The following is a 19,527-nucleotide window of genomic DNA, read 5'->3' as shown; positions in this document are numbered from 1 at the left end:
GTTTGTTTCCTGAGATTAAGAATTCCTCATATCAGTGAGGTCATATGATACATGTCTTTCCCTGATTGACTTATTTAGCTCAGCATAACACCCTCCAGTTCCATCCATGTCGTTGCAAATGGCAAGATCTCATTCCTTTTGATGGCTGCATAATATTCCATTGTATATATATACCACATCTTCTTTATCCATTCATCTGTCGATGGACATCTTGGCTCTTTCCACAGTTTGGCTATTGTGGACATTGCTGCTATAAACATTGGGGTGCACGTACCCCTTCGGATCCCTATATTTGTATCTTTGGGGTAAATACCCAGTAGTGCAATTGCTGGATCATATGGTAGCTAGTCTATTTTCAACTTTTTGAGGAATCTCCATACTGTTTTCCAGAGTGGTAGCACCAGCTTGCATTCCCGGTTTGGTGGGTTTTTTGTTTGTTTTTTACTTTATGAGAATACAGATAATTGACCCGGTACAAAACACTCAAACCTCGGTCGTTAGATGTGGAAGTGTGGTTTTGGGTCTTGATGAGAAGTCAGAGTGTGACTGGGGGCTTCACCGGAAGTGACGGGTGCGATGGAGCCGGGTTCTGCTCTAACAGCCGCGCGCTGTAGTGCCTGGATGTGTCCTAGCCTGGGCCCGGGCTGCCCAAGCCTCCTTGCTTCCTCCCTGGGGGTGCCGTGGGTGTGCCTGGATGTTCTCGCTGTGGCACGGTGTGTATGATGTTCAGGCGGGCATGTTGAGCTGTGTAGGGCATGGCAATGATGACTGCTGAGAGCAGATCCCTGGCGAGATGACTGAACAGGGAAACACTGGATGAGGCTGACTTTCAGGGGCGTGGTAGGGAGTTAGGTCGGCTGTCACACTGAGTCTCGTCCATCAGGGTGGCAAGCCTTAGTGGTGATTGAGCAGCATTTCCCAAACTTGGCTGCACATCAGAATCTCCAGGCTCCTTGCAAGGTTGAGTCAGCAGGTGTGGGTGGGGCTGGACTCTGCTAGTGAGCGCCCAGGGCCTGGCTCCCCCCCCCATGTGCACTTGGGAGTGAGAATTCCTATAACTTCCACCTTGGTGTAAACCGAAACATAGCCAAGAAATAAATACACTGCAAGTAATCATCGAACCGAAGATAAAGGACTTTCAGATGGTACCATCTTAGCAGATTCAGGTCACCACTTCCTTGGGTGTGGCTCATTGCTGAGCATTTATTTTACTAGACACTTGATTTTTAAAACAGGTGTATGTATTAAGAATACTTAATATTAGCAACTGGAACACTAATAAGCTACTAAATTACATTGTATTGGGAGTTTTTTAAAATTAAAACTTTTTATTTTGAGTTAATTGTTGATTCATAGTCCATTTTAAGAAATGATACAGACAGACCTCATGTACTGTTTCGCCAGCTTCCGCACGTGGTAGCATCATGCAAAACTCTAGGTACGATATCATGGCCAGGTATGGTGGTTGTCATAGTCAAGACCCAGAACCTTCCATCCCAGAAGTGTCCCTCATGTTGCCACCCACTGCCCCCTTCCCCCTGGCAGTTGCTAATCTAGTCCTCAGGTCTATAATTTTGTTATTTCCCCTTGATAAACCTGCATCAGTGCAGAATCTCAAAGGCCTTAGCTTTCCTTTGAGAATATATGAGTTTATTGAGCCAACACTGGTTCTTACATATATTGGAATTTCTGGCTAGCAGTGGTATTTGTCTTTGATTCGTAAAATTAGGAAATGTGAATTTATTAATTTTGACTGACACCATTTTCCCAAATTGGGTGGTCTGGTAAGAGGGGTGGCAGAGCCGGCGGTGGACGAGTGACAGGAGTCAGAAGTGACTGGTACTTGAAAGCAGCGATACTCAACTAAGTTCTGGCGTAAGTGGGGTAGCAAACATGAAGCTTTATTGGTACGCATAGGACCTTGCCAAAATATGCCACATTCGTGTAAAACACTTTGATAAATGGAGACACCTAAAATATCATTTCACTTTTCTTAAAGGTGCGTATGAAAAGCAGAGAATCCAAATCAATTTAAGAAGCTCCTTTTCTCTAGAATCCATGATGCTCTCCCTGTAAATTTACATTCTGCCCCATGTTCTACCCCATTGTCTCTGTGTCCCTGTCTGCCTGAGGAAGTGTCTTTCCCAGGAGAAGTGGACCTGAAATTCTTTCAGTGCCTTCTCAGTCCATTTCTTACCGTCCTGTGCCTGCTGCAGTCTTTATCTGCCCCGTGGGAGCTGGGCTTGCCCCAGAGATCACCCCTCATCTTCGGCCGGGGGCACCGTGACCAAAGTGCCCTGTGACTCCGTGCCCCTCCGTTGATAGCGGCTCTTCAAATCCTTGTGTGTTCTGATCACACATAACGTGTGTGAGAATCAGCGTTGGTTCGGCAGGTGTACAAGTTTGTGTGGCTTCCCATTTGGAGCCTGTGGTCGGGCCAGCCCAGCAGACGCCCCGCTGCGCACCCGTCCCAGATCCACGGTCGTATGAGCGGTGCTGGAGTGGTGGTGGGACTCAGAGCGGTTTGTGTGCGTTTGTAAACACACAAGCATTCTTTATACTTAGAGCGTTGTTGAGATACACCATAGAGACTGTAGTGCTCGCCCATTTATTTGAAGTAGAATTTAATGGTCTTCAGTGTATCTACAGAGTTGAGCACCCGTGACCACATGTACTTTGGGAACGTGTCCTCACCCCAGAAAGAAATGTGGCACCATTAGCGGTCAGCAGTCACTCCCCGTGCCCCCTCCGAGCCCCAGGCCCCCGACAACCACCAGTCTACTGTCTGTCTCTGTAGACGCACCTGTTCTGAGCATTTCACATCAGTGGAATCCCACAACACGTGGTCCTGTGTGGCTGGCCTCCCTCACCCAGCATCCTGCGTTCGAGGCTCATCCGTGGCCTGGCCCGTGCCACGCACTCCAGTCCTTCTTTTGGCTGAATCATATTCCGCTCCTCAGATACACCTCATTTTGCGCATCCACTCACCGGCTACCTGATATTGGGGTTGTTTTCTGCCTTTTTGGCTGCTGTGAACATTGGTGCGTGAGCGCTCGAGGGGGTGAGGGTTTCATTTCTCTCGAGCACACGTGTGGGAGTGGAGCTCTGGGTCACGTGCTGCTTCTGTGGTGGACTTTTCTGAGGACCTGCCCACGTGTGGTCCCCAGGAGCTGCACCGTAAGAGACCTTGTACGTTACTGCTGGATTTGATATCGTCACAGCTTCTAAACTAGTCCGTCCTTACTAGGGTCAGCAGTTCCCAGCCTTACTCACGGACCCCTCGCTGTCGGGCCAAGGGGGAGCAGGTTCGCCGCAGGTCATCCTAGTGAGCCACACCCCACAGCCCTCCGCCGCTGCGTGTGAGGAAATCGCCTACCAGGTACGCCGCGCGCCTGCCTTCACGCTCGGTCGCGGGTTGTAAGGAATGTGGATTGAGAGGGGCTGGTCCCAGAGGGCTTGGGGGGGGCTGGGGGGCCGCTCCTGGGGGCCGTCTCTAGCCGAATGGGAGTGAAGAGCCTGGGCTGAGCTGTGCAGGGCCTGGGGGACAGCCTGGGTTGAGCAGTGGGTACGGACTCCCTCACTGCGTGATTTGTGGTTTGCTGGGGCCAGGTTTTTGTGCCACAAAATAAGATGTAGAAACTAGTCACGTGTGAGGCTAGTTTTAAATTTATTGAATCTCCTGTTTGCCTACTGATCAGATTTCACATGGACACTTAGTTCTTTTCAAGGGTTTTCTTGTAATACCTTTGCCGATTCTTTTAGGTCTGGTTGTACTTTTTTCGTATACACACATATGTGTGTGCGCGTGGACTATTTGTCATTTGGTAGTTTTTTCCTTAAAACGTATGTTTTGAGGGTCTAAGACATTTAGTAAGTGATAGTTCTAAATATAGAAGACTCTAATAAAATCTCTTTCCTTAAAACTTTTCAGAGTTAGAGGTAAAGTACAGACAATAAATAATCACTGGCTCTGAGCAGCATTACATTTTAAGCAGTTTGAGCAAATGAGTTTCAGGACAATTACTTACTGGTCTTTCAGTGGGACAAGACTCCTTTTTTATAAAGAAATTAGACATGGTCAGCACGGGGAGTTTCCCAGCCGGAGCTCATCCAGCTGGAGGTGAGTTTGTGTCTCGGGGGCCGCGGCCCGCGGCAGCTCAGTGACGCACTGGGAGGGCCCGCAGGACTCGGAGCGCGGCGGACGCGTGGGCGCAGTGCTCACGGCCCGCGATAGCGTGGCTGCCGGGGAGGCCCACGTGCGCCCACGGAAAACCTGCGGCTCCTCTCGAGTCAGTGCGCGCGGCTGTGCGTGGCCGGCTCTCATCCTGTGCTTCCTTAAAACGTGGCTGCAGGTGCAGTGCAGCCCGGGTCTCCCCGATTCCAGGGGCTTCCAGGCTTCCTTTGACTCCCAGGAAACAGGTTTATGCACTGACCCGAGCACGTAGGGTCTTTCCATTGTTTCTTTGCTTCACACGCACAGACCCCTCACAGAAGTGTCACAGGGAGACAGGACTGCACCCTCTGGGCACTTCTGATCGCTTGTTTTATCCTTTTTCCATTCCGCTCTTTTTTTATTACAGCACAGATGAGTGATCTGAGAGCACCTTATAGAAACCTTTTGTTGTCAAGTCTTTTTCTTTAAATTTTATCCATTTCTATATATTAGAAAATTATGAAAAAGTACTTGATAAACTAGAATAAAAATGTTGACAAATCCCATCAATTTTCATTATAATTACTTAAAATTTTCTTTCACTAAGTTGTCATATACAAGTTTTTATCTGTAAAACTAAACTCTTATTTATAAAAGCTGAGTAATAAACTCCTGCTTTATTTGTTTTCGGGGTGTTAATGGCATCCCATTAAAATGATTTGAAAACCTCATTGGTTGTGATTCAGAGTTTCGGGAAATGCTTTAATCCGCTCAAGAGCTAACACACCTTCTGCGAAGTGTTATTTGTCCTGCAGTTTGCTGAGGGAGCTCTTCAGCCACAGCAGTAGCATTTTGGGTGCAGTATCCTTTACACTCGTCTGCGCTAAAACTACCACCAACAGCACATACCGAGTGCGTGCTGTGTGCTGGGCTTCGTTCAGCACCCTGGGTACCGGACCCCGATGTCACCAGATGAGTCACAGGGAGGGAGCGGCCAGGACAGTTTGCCCCGGGACGGTTGCGTGCACGGAACAGCGTTCTGTTCGCTGAGCTCTGCTCGGAGTGCAAGTGCGGCCTGGTCTGATCCGAGGCTGTTCCTGGGACGACAGGCGCCGCGCTGGGGGCCGCCTTACCTGCGTCAGTGTGTGTCTATCATCTTGTCTGTCTGTCCGTTTACAAACTGCAGCCACTGAGTAAAGTCCGGGATTTGCGACCCACTGCAGGTAGCTGACGTGTCGGCCAGCCTGTCCCAGGGCGGGCCGCCCGAGAAGGAGGGCCGGGTGCACCAGTGCTCGGAGTGTGGCCGCACCTTCGCGTCGGCCGCCATGCTGCTTCACCACAGCAAGGAGGTGCACGGCCGGGAGCGCATCCACGTGTGTCCCGTGTGCAGGAAGGCCTTCAAGCGCGCCACGCACCTCAAGGTATGCTCCGTCGTGCTCTGGCCGCCAGTGCCCGGGGGTGAGAGACGCTCAGTGGAGTCTGTGATTCAGTAGCAGCCATGAATCTCGCTCACAGAAAGAGTAACAAATTTTCCCATTTTCTGGAGTGAAGGTCAGTGGGATTTTAGTTTTATCAGATTCGCTGGGTTATATGTCCGAGTGCAGTTCCGAATCCATGTCTAGTGGGACTTCAAATGACAATGAGATACCATTTCCCACCGAGCAGGGCAGCAAATAGTAAAAAATGTGCCAGCACCTAGTGGCCGGGCCGTGGGGAAGCAGGGGCGCCCCTCTGCCTGGGGGCCCGCACTTGGCACGGCTTTCTGCAGGGGAACAGGGGCTCCTCGGCACCCGGCTCTGCACCCACTTTGAGAATGGGGTTCGCATGCCGGGAGAGGGGCTGGGTAAACGCTGGGACATGCACACAGTAGGGGATAGGAGGAGGAAGGGCTCTGGGAAGTGATTTCCAGGGCCGCGGTCAGGTGACATGCCACAGTGGGGAGCATGGGCCTGGCCCCGCGACTGCCGGCCAGCGCTCCTCGTTAGCAGACGCAGCCTCATCTGACCACTAGTTAGCCCGCCGTGGATCCAGCCTTCTGCCGCACGGGGAGCCCGGATGTCTGCCCTTCAGACCCACAGCTCGTTTGTGTGCCTCGGCTCGTCCTCTGCCGTGTTCTCTGGCAGCTGCACGTGACCTCCTTCGCCCATCCCGCAGCCCCAGTCTGTCATGAGAAACGCTTCAGACAGTTCTCAGTCGAGGAACAGCCTAACAAATAGTGACCAGGGTTCCTAAAAACCGTCCAGGTCATCGGCAGAGGGAGGGCAGAGGCCACACAGCTGGTACCTGCGGGTGTCCGGGGGGCCACCCCCCACCCCCACTGAGTCCCCGGGGGCGCTCGTCCCAGATTGGCCTCCGCTTGTCCTTGCTGCTCACATGGGCCCCCGCGGTCATGTTGCAGGTCTGGAGAGCCCCCCCGCGATCTTAAGTGTGTCTTCCTTTCTGTGTGTGGTCTGTAACAGGAGCACATGCAGACTCACCAGGCTGGCCCTTCGCTAAGCTCCCAGAAGCCCAGAGTGTTTAAATGTGACACCTGTGAAAAGGCGTTCGCCAAGCCCAGCCAGCTGGAGCGGCACAGCCGCATCCACACAGGTAACCGCGAGCCGCGCGCTTCCAGGGCGGGTTCTGGAGGCCAGCGAGAAAGTGAGACTCAACGTGTAAATGCTCATTTACAACGTAAGCCGTTATTTATAAAGCCAGGGCCGCATATTCTGTTCTTTCCTTCATTTTTCATCAGTTTATCATGCTAACTTTTCAAGTAAGAGATTTTGCGGTTTCCTTGGCGACCGTGGGAGGTAGAACTGTTAAGGGCTGCCGTGGCCTCCGGGGACCTTGCCTGCATCGGGGTCCCCCCGCCCCCACCTCCGGGCTCCCTCTGCTCCTACTGCGGGGGATGCCATTCTCTCTCCTCCTCTTATGTCTTCAGACTGCTCTTTGCTGACTTCCTGTCACCTCCTAAACCTGCTCAGGCCTGATGTCTCAGGAAAAACCAACAACACCGAGACAAACCCCCATCTCCCTGCCTCTTGGCCCATCTCCCTGACAACTCACTTGCACCCTCCGCCCCTGCCACCCCGCTGTGGCTCACGCGGAAACACCACCGCCCCAGGGCCCTGTCTGCTGAGGCCTGTCCTTTCAGGACCGACTGCGGGACCTGCCTCCCGCTCTGGCGGGCAGCCCCGTGTTCGCACAGAGCCCGACGGAAGCCCTGGGAGTGTGGCAGACGGGACCCTCTCGTTCCCCTCTGAGCAGCTGCAGGTGGGACCCTGGTGTCCTGTAAGCCATCTCACCCGCTGCTGCACAGCCTCGTCCTGCGGCACCCGGCCGTGGGAGGCCTCGGGGACCCACACACCTCGCCACCTGGAGTCCCGACTCTGCTCCCTGAGCGTCCTCTCTGCTGGTCCCCTCTGCCCAGCCCATCATCCTTTGCCTGGCCATCTCTGATTTGCCTGCAGGTGTCAGCTTAGACACGCCTCCCCAGGAGGCCTCTATGCCCCCCAGTGCCCCTGGCTGGCCCGCGGACCTCCTTGTATGATCAGCAGGTGCTCCCCATCAGCGTCCATCCTGGCCCTCGGGCTCGGTGTTCTCAGTGACGTCCCTGCTTGTCGACACAGACCTGGCTCCGAGCAGGTGTTCAGCAAACAGCTTTTGAGGGAAAGACAGACGACGATGCTGTACTTATAACATATTTACTCAAAACCATGGTTTTAAGGGATAGAGACTACCGTTTGCCTGTTAGCACGAGCTAGGTGCTTCCGAAGGTTTGGAGAAACCCGCTGAGGGCATATTGCTGTGGGCCCTGCTTCTGCTGGCTGGGTGCTCCCCCCGCAGTGTGCACGGCGCCTTCAGACCAGCCGCGGCCCCTGTGCAGCCTCTGGTCCCTGCAGCGCCCCTTCTGCCTCTGCTTTGAAGGGTGTGTGTGGCCCGCCAGGGTAATATCCTTGTGACTCAGCCCGAGTCACCTGACTCGCGTCGGAACCACCTCTGCGACATCCTTGTCCTTCGGGTGTGTGACGTCTTCCCATTGCCAGTCCCGGGGATTAGAGCCGGAAAGCTTCGGGCCGGCATGGGGAGCGGTGGTAAGCCCTCCTGTGTCTTGGCCACTGGGTGGGAGGGACAGACTTGGAGTGATGGAGGGTGACACCTGGGGAGGATGCCGAGCAGGTGCTACTGGGGGAAGCACGTGGGGCTTCATGCCGACACGTGGTCTAGGGAGGCCACGCAGGGAAAGGGGGCGGACGCCTGACAAGGCAGCCGTGCCGATGGGAAAGAACCTTCTAGGCCCAGGGGAAGGGCTTGTGCCCCTGGGGGCCTGGCAGTGGACGAGTGTGTGGGGCAGAGTCAGGGACAGCGAGGAGGCAGGACTGTGGGCTCAGGCCGAGCCAGGCTTCCAGCAGGAGTCAACGTGCCAACTTCCCTCCCATCTTGCAGTTTCTGTATTAACGTCAAAGCAATTAAAATGACATTTAAAAAAATATTGGGTAAATTATACTTTTAATTAAGTGGATTTGACATTCTCATGTACTTAGTGTCATTTTGCTTCACTGCCCCAAATGTATTCGGAACACTTTGTTTAAACCATATGTGCTCTGCTTCTATTTCTGGATGCTTCTAGGAGTTTGAGTAGCTTTTGATTAAAGTTTTGTTCCGTGCCTCACCATGGGGCAGAGTTGCTAGACAGCTGTGAGTTAGCAGTCTGAGGGGTGGGAGGGCTGGGAAACTCGGGTACGTTCTTCCGAGCGCTTGGTCAAGTGCGGGCCCGCGAGAGACGCTGACGGGACGCTGACACGACGCTGTCTCCCCTCAGGAGAGCGGCCGTTCCGCTGCACTCTGTGTGAGAAAGCCTTCAACCAGAAGAGCGCCCTGCAGGTGCACATGAAGAAGCACACGGGCGAGAGGCCCTACAAGTGTGACTACTGCATCATGGGCTTCACCCAGAAGAGCAACATGAAGCTCCACATGAAGCGGGCGCACAGCTACACGGGTAAGACGGCGGCCCCTCGCCGGGGTCCCAGCCGGATCCCGGTGCACCCGGACCCCCCGGCGCGGGCGGGTGCGGGGCGAGCGTGTCCGCTCCGTGCGGACTCTAACGCGGCTGCCGGCCGAGGGGCGAGCAGGCGGCTGGCCATGGCGCGTCTCCCTTCCGTCCCCTGGGGCCGCGCGGTCTTCACGAGGAAGGGCTGGTGGGGGCGCGGGGGGCGCCGGCCCTGTGGTGCGCGGGGCCCGTGCGGTGCCGGGGTCTGGAGCCGCGAGTTGTTCGGGGCAGTGTGGTGTGCGAGGGAGACGGGCCTTCACAGGCCGCGGCCGAGCGGCTGGGGACGGACCAGGGCGCTGCGTACCCCGCGGCCCTTGGCCCTCACATCTCCCTTCTAGTGCTTCTTGCTTTTCTTTCTGTTAGGAATTCATGCGTGTCGTGTTGCTCTTGTTCATGATTGATCGCTTATCGCTGACCTCTTGTTGACGTAACCGTTAGGCCGTGAGCATCCGAAACAAGGGCTGTGTTTATTCACGTTCAAAAACAGCAATTGCCACAACGTAGTTAACCTGTCCCTCAAGTTAGTCTTTTTCCTTTGGGGTGGAAAGCAAATCAATTTAGCAGTTTCTTGTCTCGATGTAAATTGTCTTTATCTCCCCGTGAATCCCTGTGTGCCGCTGAGTGTCTGAGACTCTGCCTGCTCTTTGTCCGTCCGTCCGCAGGAAGTCTGCCGGAGCCCGTGGTCCAGCAGGAGCACGGCGCCGAGGAGCTGAGCCGGACCCTCCACCTGGAGGAGGTGGTGCAGGAGTCCGCGAGCGAGTGGCAGGCCCTGGCCAATGTGTTCTGACGCGGCCTGTCCCCACCTCGGAGGCCGTTTCCGAAGTTAAATGTTGCGAAGAACGGAGCACTTGGAATTTCTGTTTTGAGGCTTCAGGTGTTAAAAATGTTACCACGCTAGTTTTTTAGCTATAAAATTATCTCAAGAATCATTGTCTTCAGAGGCTGATAGGAAACAACCAGGAGCAGTGTGAACACGTCGTTGTCATTTGTCTACAAATCACTGAACTCAGGTACTACACTAGGGCAGTTCTACCTTCCCCTCGGCGGCCAGTGCATCTAGTTACAAAGACGTTAACTGGATCTTACTGTCATTGTAGTGTGACCTCTTTGTATTAGCAAAGACAGAAGGTAACGTGGAGAAAGTAAGATTTTCCTTCATGCTTTCTGTTGTAAGAAGCATAGCTCATAAAACAAACATAAAATCGGTGCATGAAGTTCAGAAAAATGTTAGAACACACAGGGAAGTGTTTTCCATTTTCTTTCTCTGTGCATTTTGAAATTAGAAATTGACTCTTTTTAGTCTACCATAAGTTACTAGAATACCTGGAGAGGTGGCTGGACCATTCTCTCTGCATTACGATTCTCGAACCATTAGCTACAAGACTGCAGCGTCGGGGCATAAATGGGGGAGGGGGGCACAAATGAGGATGAAGGCGTCCTCACAGGATGGGGCACGGGGCCGCACTTGCTTCCTAAGTCCACCTTCAGGTCCGTGGGTTAGATGATTGCAGAAAGCACAAGCCATACGTCGCAAGCAGGTGAGAGCAGAACTGTGTCCTCGGAGTAAAGGAACCGTGGCCCCGTCCCACCCCAGCCACGAAGCGGCGTGTTCGTAGGTTAGAGGTAACACCCCGAACAAGCCCCGTGTTCCTCTCTTCATGCATAGGCAGGTGTGTTGTTTATTTCAGGGAACTCTTTACTATCATCAATGGTGCCACATTGAACACGTCCCAAACCAAATCCCACCCCGAGCCGGGGCAGAGTGTGCGTTGCTCCTACAGCATTCCAAAGACGGAAAGTTCTTTACTTCATGTGAGTTTCTCCTTCAGAATTATTTATATGTTCTATATATAAATACGTATGTACATAGACAGATATATGGGCCTCTGTGTGGCTGAACAGTATATTTTGTAAATAGAAGCACTCATCCCGATTACAGAGAGAGCGCATCAGAGTTCTGACCTCCCCACGAGCACTTCAGATCAGTATTGTATTCATTATAGGAATAAATGGGTATCTTTTTCATTGTAACATAAAGGTGGGGTTGTTTTGCTTTTGTTTTTTTCCTGAAAAATAATTGCCTTTATTTTGTCTCATGGCCTCCCTGGTTTCAGAAGAGAGCAGCTTTATTATAAATATTGTATGGACTTTGTATATTAAGAGAGGAGCTCATTTCAGATTCGTGAAGAAAGAGACATTTTCACTGTTATTTTTTCAAAGGGCATCTTTTGATTTTTGTTGTTGTTCACTTTTTGGCATATGTACATAAGTAATATTGATGATATAAAAACTTTTGTTATGTGAAAATATTTAAGTCAGAAAACTGTTAAATAATATTACTTTTTTTTTCAAACTGCTTTGTGTATTGTATATTTTTTTAAGGAAAAAAAAAAAGCCTTATTTGACTTACTCTTGTGATACTGGACCTATTACATATCCTGAGGTTTTCCCTGAATGTCAGTGTGTGGCTGTAGTCCATATATTCCGAATAATTGTAATTGTGCCAGAGTTTTAAAGATTCTGCTTTTAATGCACTTTTCTTTTATAATTTTGTATTAAAATATTTTAGAAATGTTGATTAATTTTGGTGAACAGATATCTCCAAAGTTGAAATTATTGGAATTTAAAAAAATTTGTTCTTGCTAGGTTATTTATTTTGGTTGTAGCATTAAATGTCATCTCTCAGGACAAGTCTCTAAAAGGGGTTTATTTAATTCCTAATTGTACAGAAAGCATAGTTCAGCGAACTGTTGGTGAACCGCCTGTTTATGTAAGGGTTTACCAGGTGACTCTAAAGCCTACTTTTATTTTCGTCAAAGAAAAAGAAAAAAAGATCTATCAGTGATTCATTTTTTGAGTTTTCTCAATTTATTAACTATTAGCAGGCAAACACAAGACATTAATATATTATTTTTATTTACTTCCTAATTATAAGAGCTGCTTCTTTGCAAAACATTCCTTGAAGATATAAGGTTTTGTAAAGACATAATTTCACTTGAACCTTTGGTGGAGTACAGGTTGATCTTTATATTTTACTGGTGATAAATGTCTTCTGACGGGATTTCGAGCCTCCTGCATAACCAGGGTTTTGAGAACAGATAACTGTATTTTTAGAAATATCTCATCTTAGCATATCTGCTTTGGAATAACAATAAATAAAAAATGAAGTTAGGAAGTGTGATTAATTTTTTCTTTTAAAATATTTACTATATAATAGTTTGGCATATGAATTAATTTCAAGTTCAGAGAATTTTTTAACAGAGCAGAACTTTAATGGTATTTTCCTTTGCCTCCGTAAAGTCCAGACAATGAAAACTAGCCCTTGCAAGGTCTATCTGAAGAGCTTCGAACTTAAAAAGTCAGGATACGGGTCACCGACAGGCACGCCGTCCCTATGAGCTACAAGCCTCATTCCTGTTGTCAGTCGCCTGCGTGATTGGCCCTCGTGAGCGATGCCCCTCGAACGTTCCCGACTGTCTGTAACCCACTTTGGTGGTGAGCTGCCCGGGAAGCATTCCCGGGAGCTGAGGGGATGAGCTGCCTTTGCACACACACCCAACCTAAAACCCGGGTAGAGTTCTCGTGATGCTGAGGTAGCGGGGGTCTGGGCCACTGGAGAACGCACGAGCCGTCCTGTTTCCCCAGAACGGTGATCGATGACCATAAAAACGTTCTTCAGAGATGTAACGGCAGACGCCCCCACCCTGAGCTCCCCGGTGCCCCCACTGATCCTTTGGCGCGTGGACGGGGGTGGATGCGGGAGACCCCTCGAGGAGCGGAGGCGCGAGGCCCGTCGGGCTGCTCGTTAGCCTCTGACGAGGTGGTGCCGGCGGCCGGGAGGCTCAGTCCCCGTGAGTGAGTCCTGCTGTTCTGTCGGCTGTCTCCTTCGTCCAAGTGCAGCGCGGCGGCGTGTCCGTAGCTCCGTGTGCCGCGCTCTGCTGCGCGCTGCTGCTCGGGAGGGAGTGTGAGTCCGAGCCTCACGAGCACGCCCGGGCTTCTCTGGTCTCTTCTGAACGCTCCGGTCACATTTACGTGCGAGAAATGCGTTCGTCAGTACAGGTACCGGATTTTTTCTAAGTGTAAGTAGATCTCTGCTCTTCCCACGGAGCTTCCTCTCTGCCGAGAAATATGTGTAACTCGTGAAGATACACATTTTTAACATTAAGTGATCACTCAGATCTATGTAAGTAACATCTTCTTAGGAAAATATGTAAGGTATATAGGACTACTTTCTGGATATTATTTTTAGAGACCTCTGCTGCCTGCTTTTTGCCTGTTTTTTTTTCCCAGAAGTTTATTTCAAAGTCAATATTGTGCCCTCCCCACCAACAAAATTAATCTAAGGGTCGATCATTGCTAATCTATTCTTTTTCTCAAATCTATCATATAAAGTAAGGCAGAGATGAAAGTATATAATTGGCACTTTGTAGTCGTCTAGATTTCTTCTCTTTTTGCCACTTAATCTCTATTCACGCAACATCGGTGTTTTGGTTTTTTAGAATAGAATTTCAAAAGTGCTTACATTCACATTTGGGGCCTCTGTATCTTTACCTTATTCTGATAAAAATTAGCATTTTTTAAAAAAGATTCTATTTATTTATTTGACAGAGACACAGCGAGAGAGGGAGCACAAGCAGGGGGAGTGGGAGAGGGAGAAGCAGGCTTCCCGCAGAGCAGGGAGCCTGATGCGGGGCTTGATCCCAGGACCCGGGGATCATGACCTGAGCAGAAGGCAGAGGCTTAACGACTGAGCCACCCAGGCGCCTCCAAAATTAGCATTTTTAAAACCTAGTTGCATCTTTACTGATTAAAAAGTGGGGGCAGGCAGCACTTTTGTAAGGTTAGAAGCCCTGCGTATCTCCAGTTAAGATGTTCTCTTTGCCTGGATAAGGTTTGTAAGCCAACTGTCCTTGTCAGCGTTGACCCGGTGTGAACCGGCCTCCTCCCTCGGGCACGCACACCCACAGATGAGCGCGGGCTCGCGGTCTCAGCCGCCCGCCCTTCACAGACCTGCGCCATGGTAGTTTCTCATACAGATGATGAGTAAAGTATTTAAAGTACTGAAAATAAAGATTAAGTGGCAGGAGCAATAGGCAATAATCATAAATGATTTTGCTATTTAATCTTTTTTATGCGTAATGCTTTACGGCATGAAGACTTTTGCATTAAATCAAGATTTCTAATCTATTTGACAGATTCTACAGTGACATAGTGATTCATTCTCGATTCACCACTAAAGAGAACTTTTAAAATCATTTTTTTTAATTTACAAAAGAATTCTTTTTTTATCTTCAAAATCGTTTCATGGTCTATTTATACATTGGATGATATTTCTTTAATCCAATTTTGTATTAGAAATGGATAGTTATGCCAAAAGCCACCGAGCTGGCTTTAAGAATAATAAAAATAGTTCTTGTATTATTTTAAAAGTCCTGTATATTTACTTATTTGGGCTTGGGGTGAGTTATAACTGTTTAAAGATGGATGTTTTCTGTAGGTAACATTTTCAGCAAAGCTTAACCCAAAGCAACGATGCTGAATTTGCAATGAATTGAGATCCGTTGGGTTTGAAGAGTGTGAGAATGTCTTATTTTCTATTCTTGGGGATAATTGTCCATTTCCTCTTACTTATAAGTTATTTGAGAATGACTTGCAATGAAATGAAAATCGATCCCAGTATCAGTGTGTCTGTTCATGAGACATGTGGGACATTGGACTTCCCCAGAAATACCATTGGAGTTTGTTTATATTATAGCATCTAATCCTCTTTAGAGACATATTTCCAAACTTTCAGAAGTTCAAAATATATGGAATGTTATCCTGTTGAAATAACAAGTGAAGGGTATCTTTTGTCCTTTGTCCACCTTATTCCTAGCACAGAAGAAGGGACGCCATACAATTTTGGACTGAACTAGTTAAAATGATTTTTTTTTTTTTTTTTTCCTGCACTTTGCTCAGAGGGAATGGTAAGAAATTGTTTCACTATGTCTGTTGCTTGTTTGTAGGAGGAACATTGCTCTAATAACTTTTAAAATATGGTGGGTGGGTTTTCAAACACAATGATCAGATTATGGAAACACTTTCTTTACAGAGGATTGCCTCAACTATTTACAGTGCTTCTCCAGATGGGCTTTTCTGGCCTGCTTGGCTCTCTGATGATGGAAGAGTATTCATATATAAACGCAAAGGCATGAGTTTGCAAAGCATCCTGTGCACCAGCAAAGCCGAGGGGTGGGGTGACTTGGGACCTCAGGACAGGCCAGCCCTGGCGCCGCGGGCTGGCTGTCGGTGGGCCACTCAGTTAACTTCTCTGGGCCTGTCCCCTTGTCTATGAAATGAGTCGATTAAATCCCTCCCTTCCGCTCGTATTCTCAGCCACTGAGCTGGGATGCTGGGACGCGGCCCTCCATCCGTGTCTCGCGTCTGCATGGCTTGCGAGCAGAGCGCTGTCTGCCTTTGATCCGGGATCTCTTCAAGGCTGTGTGTACAGGACCCGGCCTCGGGAGACAGCATCTTCCTCCAGAGCAAAGCGAGGCTTGTTCACTGACCAGCATAATCACAGTGCGTCTCCCTCTGAGGCCAGCTCAGCTTGCTGCCTTTTATAAAAGCCCCAGGCGTCCCTAAGCTCTGGTTCGTCTCCTGCAACCCGACCCTGTGCCGTGGGCATCGCCTGGGCCGCTCTGGCTCGCCTTGTGGGACTCAGGATTGGGAATATCCCAGTGCGGTGACTAATAATCCCCTTTGTCAGGACCCTCTGCCAGGGCCCAGGAAACGGGCTTCTTGGGAGCCGGCGGGTCGGCGAGAAGCTCAGCGGCCTCGGGCTGCCGGCAATCCGCGGTCAGTTCCCTTTGAGGCCTCGAAATGCCCCCGGCTCAGCTTACTCTGCGGGTGGGAACTTGGTCACGGATGTCAGGGGCTGATTTCCTCCACACCATCCGCACTGCTGTTCCCATCGCAGGGGAGCTCTTGTTATAAAGCCTCAAAGCTTTCCAGTCCCTAAGGAAACAGTGAAAAATGAATGTGTCTCCCCGATCCCACGATTCTGGATCAGTCGGGGGAGGTGGTCCCACAGCCCTTCGCTATCAGAGCAAAGTGATCCTCGGTTACCCTGGGAACCAAGCTGTGTGGGAAGGGATGCCGACAATTAGCGCAACGCAGCTCATCTTGATTGACGTCAGCCAACTTCGTCATCGTTGCGGATGAAGAGGGACGGCAGCTGGCCGTCTGCACCAAGACCGTCTGCTCGGAACATTCCTGATGCTCTCTGAATTGTCCTCCTCGAGTTCAATAACCCAGCGTCCTTCTCCTTTCCGTGTAACCCTGTGTTTCTGAGGCAGCTTCAGGTTCACATCAAGTCGCAGGCAGAGGGCGCAGAAGGCTTTGTGTACGCTCCACCGGACCCCGTTCAGGCACTGCCCGGGGCGGGCACAGTCCCCGCTCCGCTCTAACGGACGCCCTCGTGGCCCGTGGCCCCGTTCCTGGGACGTTCCGGAAAACCACGGGCCAGTCGTGCAGCAGAAGGTCCCGCAGTTTTTCCTCCAGGGTTTCTTCGTGATGCGTCTTCGGTCAGCATCTCGCAGACGTGACGCTATGTTCCGGGTGCGTCTCAAGCAAGGGGACGCGTCGTGTGCGATTGTCCCGTTGTCGGCGGCGCCGATGCGGGCTTTCCTCAGTGTAGTCACTTCTCCTCGAGGCAGTGGGCGTTTGTGCGGGACCAGGAAGTGTGCGGCCATGGGGTCCGGCCACGTGCAGCCCCGGCCTGGCCCCGGGTTTCTGGTCGCTGTTTCTTCCACGTTTACTGCCGGCCTTCCTCTGTGAGGAACTCCCTCCTTGGCTCATCCCTGTGTTCGTGTTGGTGCGGACTTGTGGGTTCCTGTCCTGTTGCACGGGCTGCAGTCTGTTGGGCTCCACCCTGATGCCCAGATACCCCCAGATCTGACCAGTACAGGCCCCTTGAGGCAGCTGCGAGCCCTTGTGACGCGGCCACGTTGTTCTTGGAGCCCGTTCTCGCTGCTGGTGCAGCAGATCGCGCTCTTTCTGTGTCTCCGCCCCGGAGCCAGCCGTTTTCCCAAGGACCTGGTTCCCCTTCGTGGAGAGCAGCGCCCAGAAGCCAAGACCCACGCAGGAGTCAGAGCAGGGACGTGCGGGGGGAGGGCGCGCTCACGCCTGCTGGCCGGGGCCCCTCACCCACGCTCCGGCCCTCCCACGTCCCCGCTGCTCCGGCCCCAGCCGGGGTCTGCCCTCGTCGAAGACCGGCCCCGGCCGCACCTGCCCTCCCGGCGCAGGAAAGGACAGAGCTGCCTGTTGGAATAGCCACGGTCACCACGGAGCATCGCGGGGCCCCTGCTTCGTCCGCTGCCCTCGCCATAGCCTGGACTTGCTCCTCTCTCTGCCGTCTGCTTGCCAAGTTATGTCCCCGAGGAGATGAGGATGCTCCGGGCCCAAGTCTGCGGCCGTGGCTTTCATTATCTGAGTTGCTTCTGCCGCGTTCGTGGTCAGGCAGGCAGGCAGGTGGCTCGCCGCTGGAGGCTGGGGCGAGTCCTCAAGGGGCAAACACCCCCGGGTGCCTTTTGAGAAAGCAGATTCTGATCCAGGAGGTGTGGGCGGGGGCCCAGGACGGCTGGCTAACCGTTCCCAGGGGTGCACAGACCCAGGCCCGGCTGGCGTGGGAAGAGGCATCCCTGTCCCACCAGACCCCTGGTGTCTGTCTGCCCTCAGCAGCCATGGGAGCCCGTGGCCTGTCCCTGTGTCTACACTTGGGTCTGGATCTGCCCTCATTGACTTAAGTCGGAGGCTGGCACTGGACTGGGCTGGGAGCCCCCTGGCCAGCACTGGACGTGGTCCGCCATCTTACTGGCACGCTTGGGTCTTGCCCGTTAATGCATTCCAGGTGCCATGGGAATCGGGTGCTAACCTCACGTCGTCCCACAGGGTGGGAAGCGGAGGTGAGAAGCCCTCACTCTGCCACCAACATACGAGTGGACTCGGAGCCTGCTCATGGAACCCACATGTTTCTCGGAGAGTAGGCCATGGACGACCTCCCGTGGTTCACTCCCACTTCAAGGATGGCTGTTCCGTGGCTTACGCTGGCGCCCGATGGCTCACCTGCGACACGGACTTCACGGACTGCGCGTGGCCAACTGCCTCCGTGTCCCCTTGCTGCGGACCGCGGTGACTACTTACAGCAGAGAAATCACGAGAGGAAATGGGCTATCAGTGCTCTGGGAAAGGGGAGAAGAGTGGCTTCCTGCGCAGGCCTGGGCTTAGGTCCAGCATCGGGCCAGACGGGGGCGCAGGACGTAGCGTTCCCGCGTGAGAAGGATACACAGCTCTGTCCTGGGAGGCGCGCCCGCCCTGCATGGCCCCGCGCCCAGGCCCTCACTCCCCACCGGGCTGTATCTGGAGGCAGGACACTGGGGAGCAATCCCGCCGCACACGAGGCCGCGGGGTGAGGTCCTCAGGAGAGGAGGTGACAGGCATGTGGCACACGGAGGGAAGGGCGCATGAGGGCACATGACGAGCCGAGGAGCTGCGCCCCGGCCTCAGACCTGGCGGCCCGGCGGGGGGCTGCGTGCCCGGAATCGGAGCTCCTCGCCCCCGGCACGGCCTTCCGGGCCCCCCAACAGCACCACCTCACCATGAGTCGGCAGCTGAGCTCCTGTCCTTCATTCCACCCGAGAACTGTCCCCATGGTCCCCGTGCTCTCTTTCCACAAACCCAAGTCCAGGGGGAGCCCCACCCCAACTTACAGAGCTGGCGTGCCCTGTGGCACCTCGTCTCCCGACGCAGTGTCCTCTCCACGCCCCGCTAACCCGGCCCCGGGTCTGCGCCCTCCAGTAGAGCCTCTGTCCTCCAACCTGTCTGCTCTGCCCGCGGCGTCCACCCATCCGGGGGCTCACGCTCCGCCACCAGCCACATGGGCCTAGAGCCCCGACGGCGGTGACCCACGATCCCCGGGTCCCGTCTACACTGAGTGGCGTGGGGGCTGGAGACTGTGGTCGCGTGGCTCTCTGCTGTGATGGGGAGTCCCTGCTGTGCCTCCCTTGCCCCTCGTGACACCTCGGCTCTGCCTGGGGCTGGGGTTCCCGAAGCCCCTTCTCGAGCGTGGTGCCCGACCTCCGAGGTGTGTGTTCGGCGAGAACGCGCGTTCCGAGGTTCAGCTCCTGTTCTGTCTTGTTTTACTTTGAAATATGTATCCGAGTGTTGAGTTACCATGAGAGTTGCTGTGTTACTCTAGGTTTACCCTTGGTTTACCGTTTCATGTGCGTCCTTACATGTAACATTAAAAGAGACCTGCCAACTAAAAGACTATTTTAAAAATGTGACTCTCGGGGCCCCTGGG

At 52.4% G+C, this 19,527-nt stretch overlaps 1 protein-coding gene across 13 annotated transcripts in view; it reads left to right on the top strand.

The window, feature by feature from the left end:
- Positions 1–13,714, top strand: part of ZNF236 (zinc finger protein 236) — a 108,540-nt gene extending 94,826 nt beyond the window's left edge. For 12 of the 13 annotated variants that reach the window (XM_032422559.1, XM_032422545.1, XM_032422554.1 and 9 more), the window contains 5 exons: positions 3,248–3,379; positions 5,377–5,574; positions 6,613–6,742; positions 8,958–9,134; positions 9,848–13,714. In XM_032422559.1, the coding sequence (XP_032278450.1) occupies positions 3,248–3,379; positions 5,377–5,574; positions 6,613–6,742; positions 8,958–9,134; positions 9,848–9,972 (762 nt within the window). In that variant the 3' untranslated portion in view covers positions 9,973–13,714. Of the gene's footprint in view, positions 1–3,247; positions 3,380–5,376; positions 5,575–6,612; positions 6,743–8,957; positions 9,135–9,847 lie in introns of those variants that run through there. The other variant, XM_032422557.1, reaches the window with a different exon arrangement.
- The last annotated feature ends 5,813 nt before the right edge of the window (positions 13,715–19,527 follow it).

This window comes from Phoca vitulina, unplaced genomic scaffold (genome assembly GCF_004348235.1).
Source record: "Phoca vitulina isolate PV1807 unplaced genomic scaffold, GSC_HSeal_1.0 scaffold27, whole genome shotgun sequence".
NCBI lineage: Eukaryota > Metazoa > Chordata > Mammalia > Carnivora > Phocidae > Phoca > Phoca vitulina.
The sequence above is the reverse complement of the archived record's forward strand: the minus strand, read 5'-3'. Positions and strand labels throughout refer to the sequence as shown.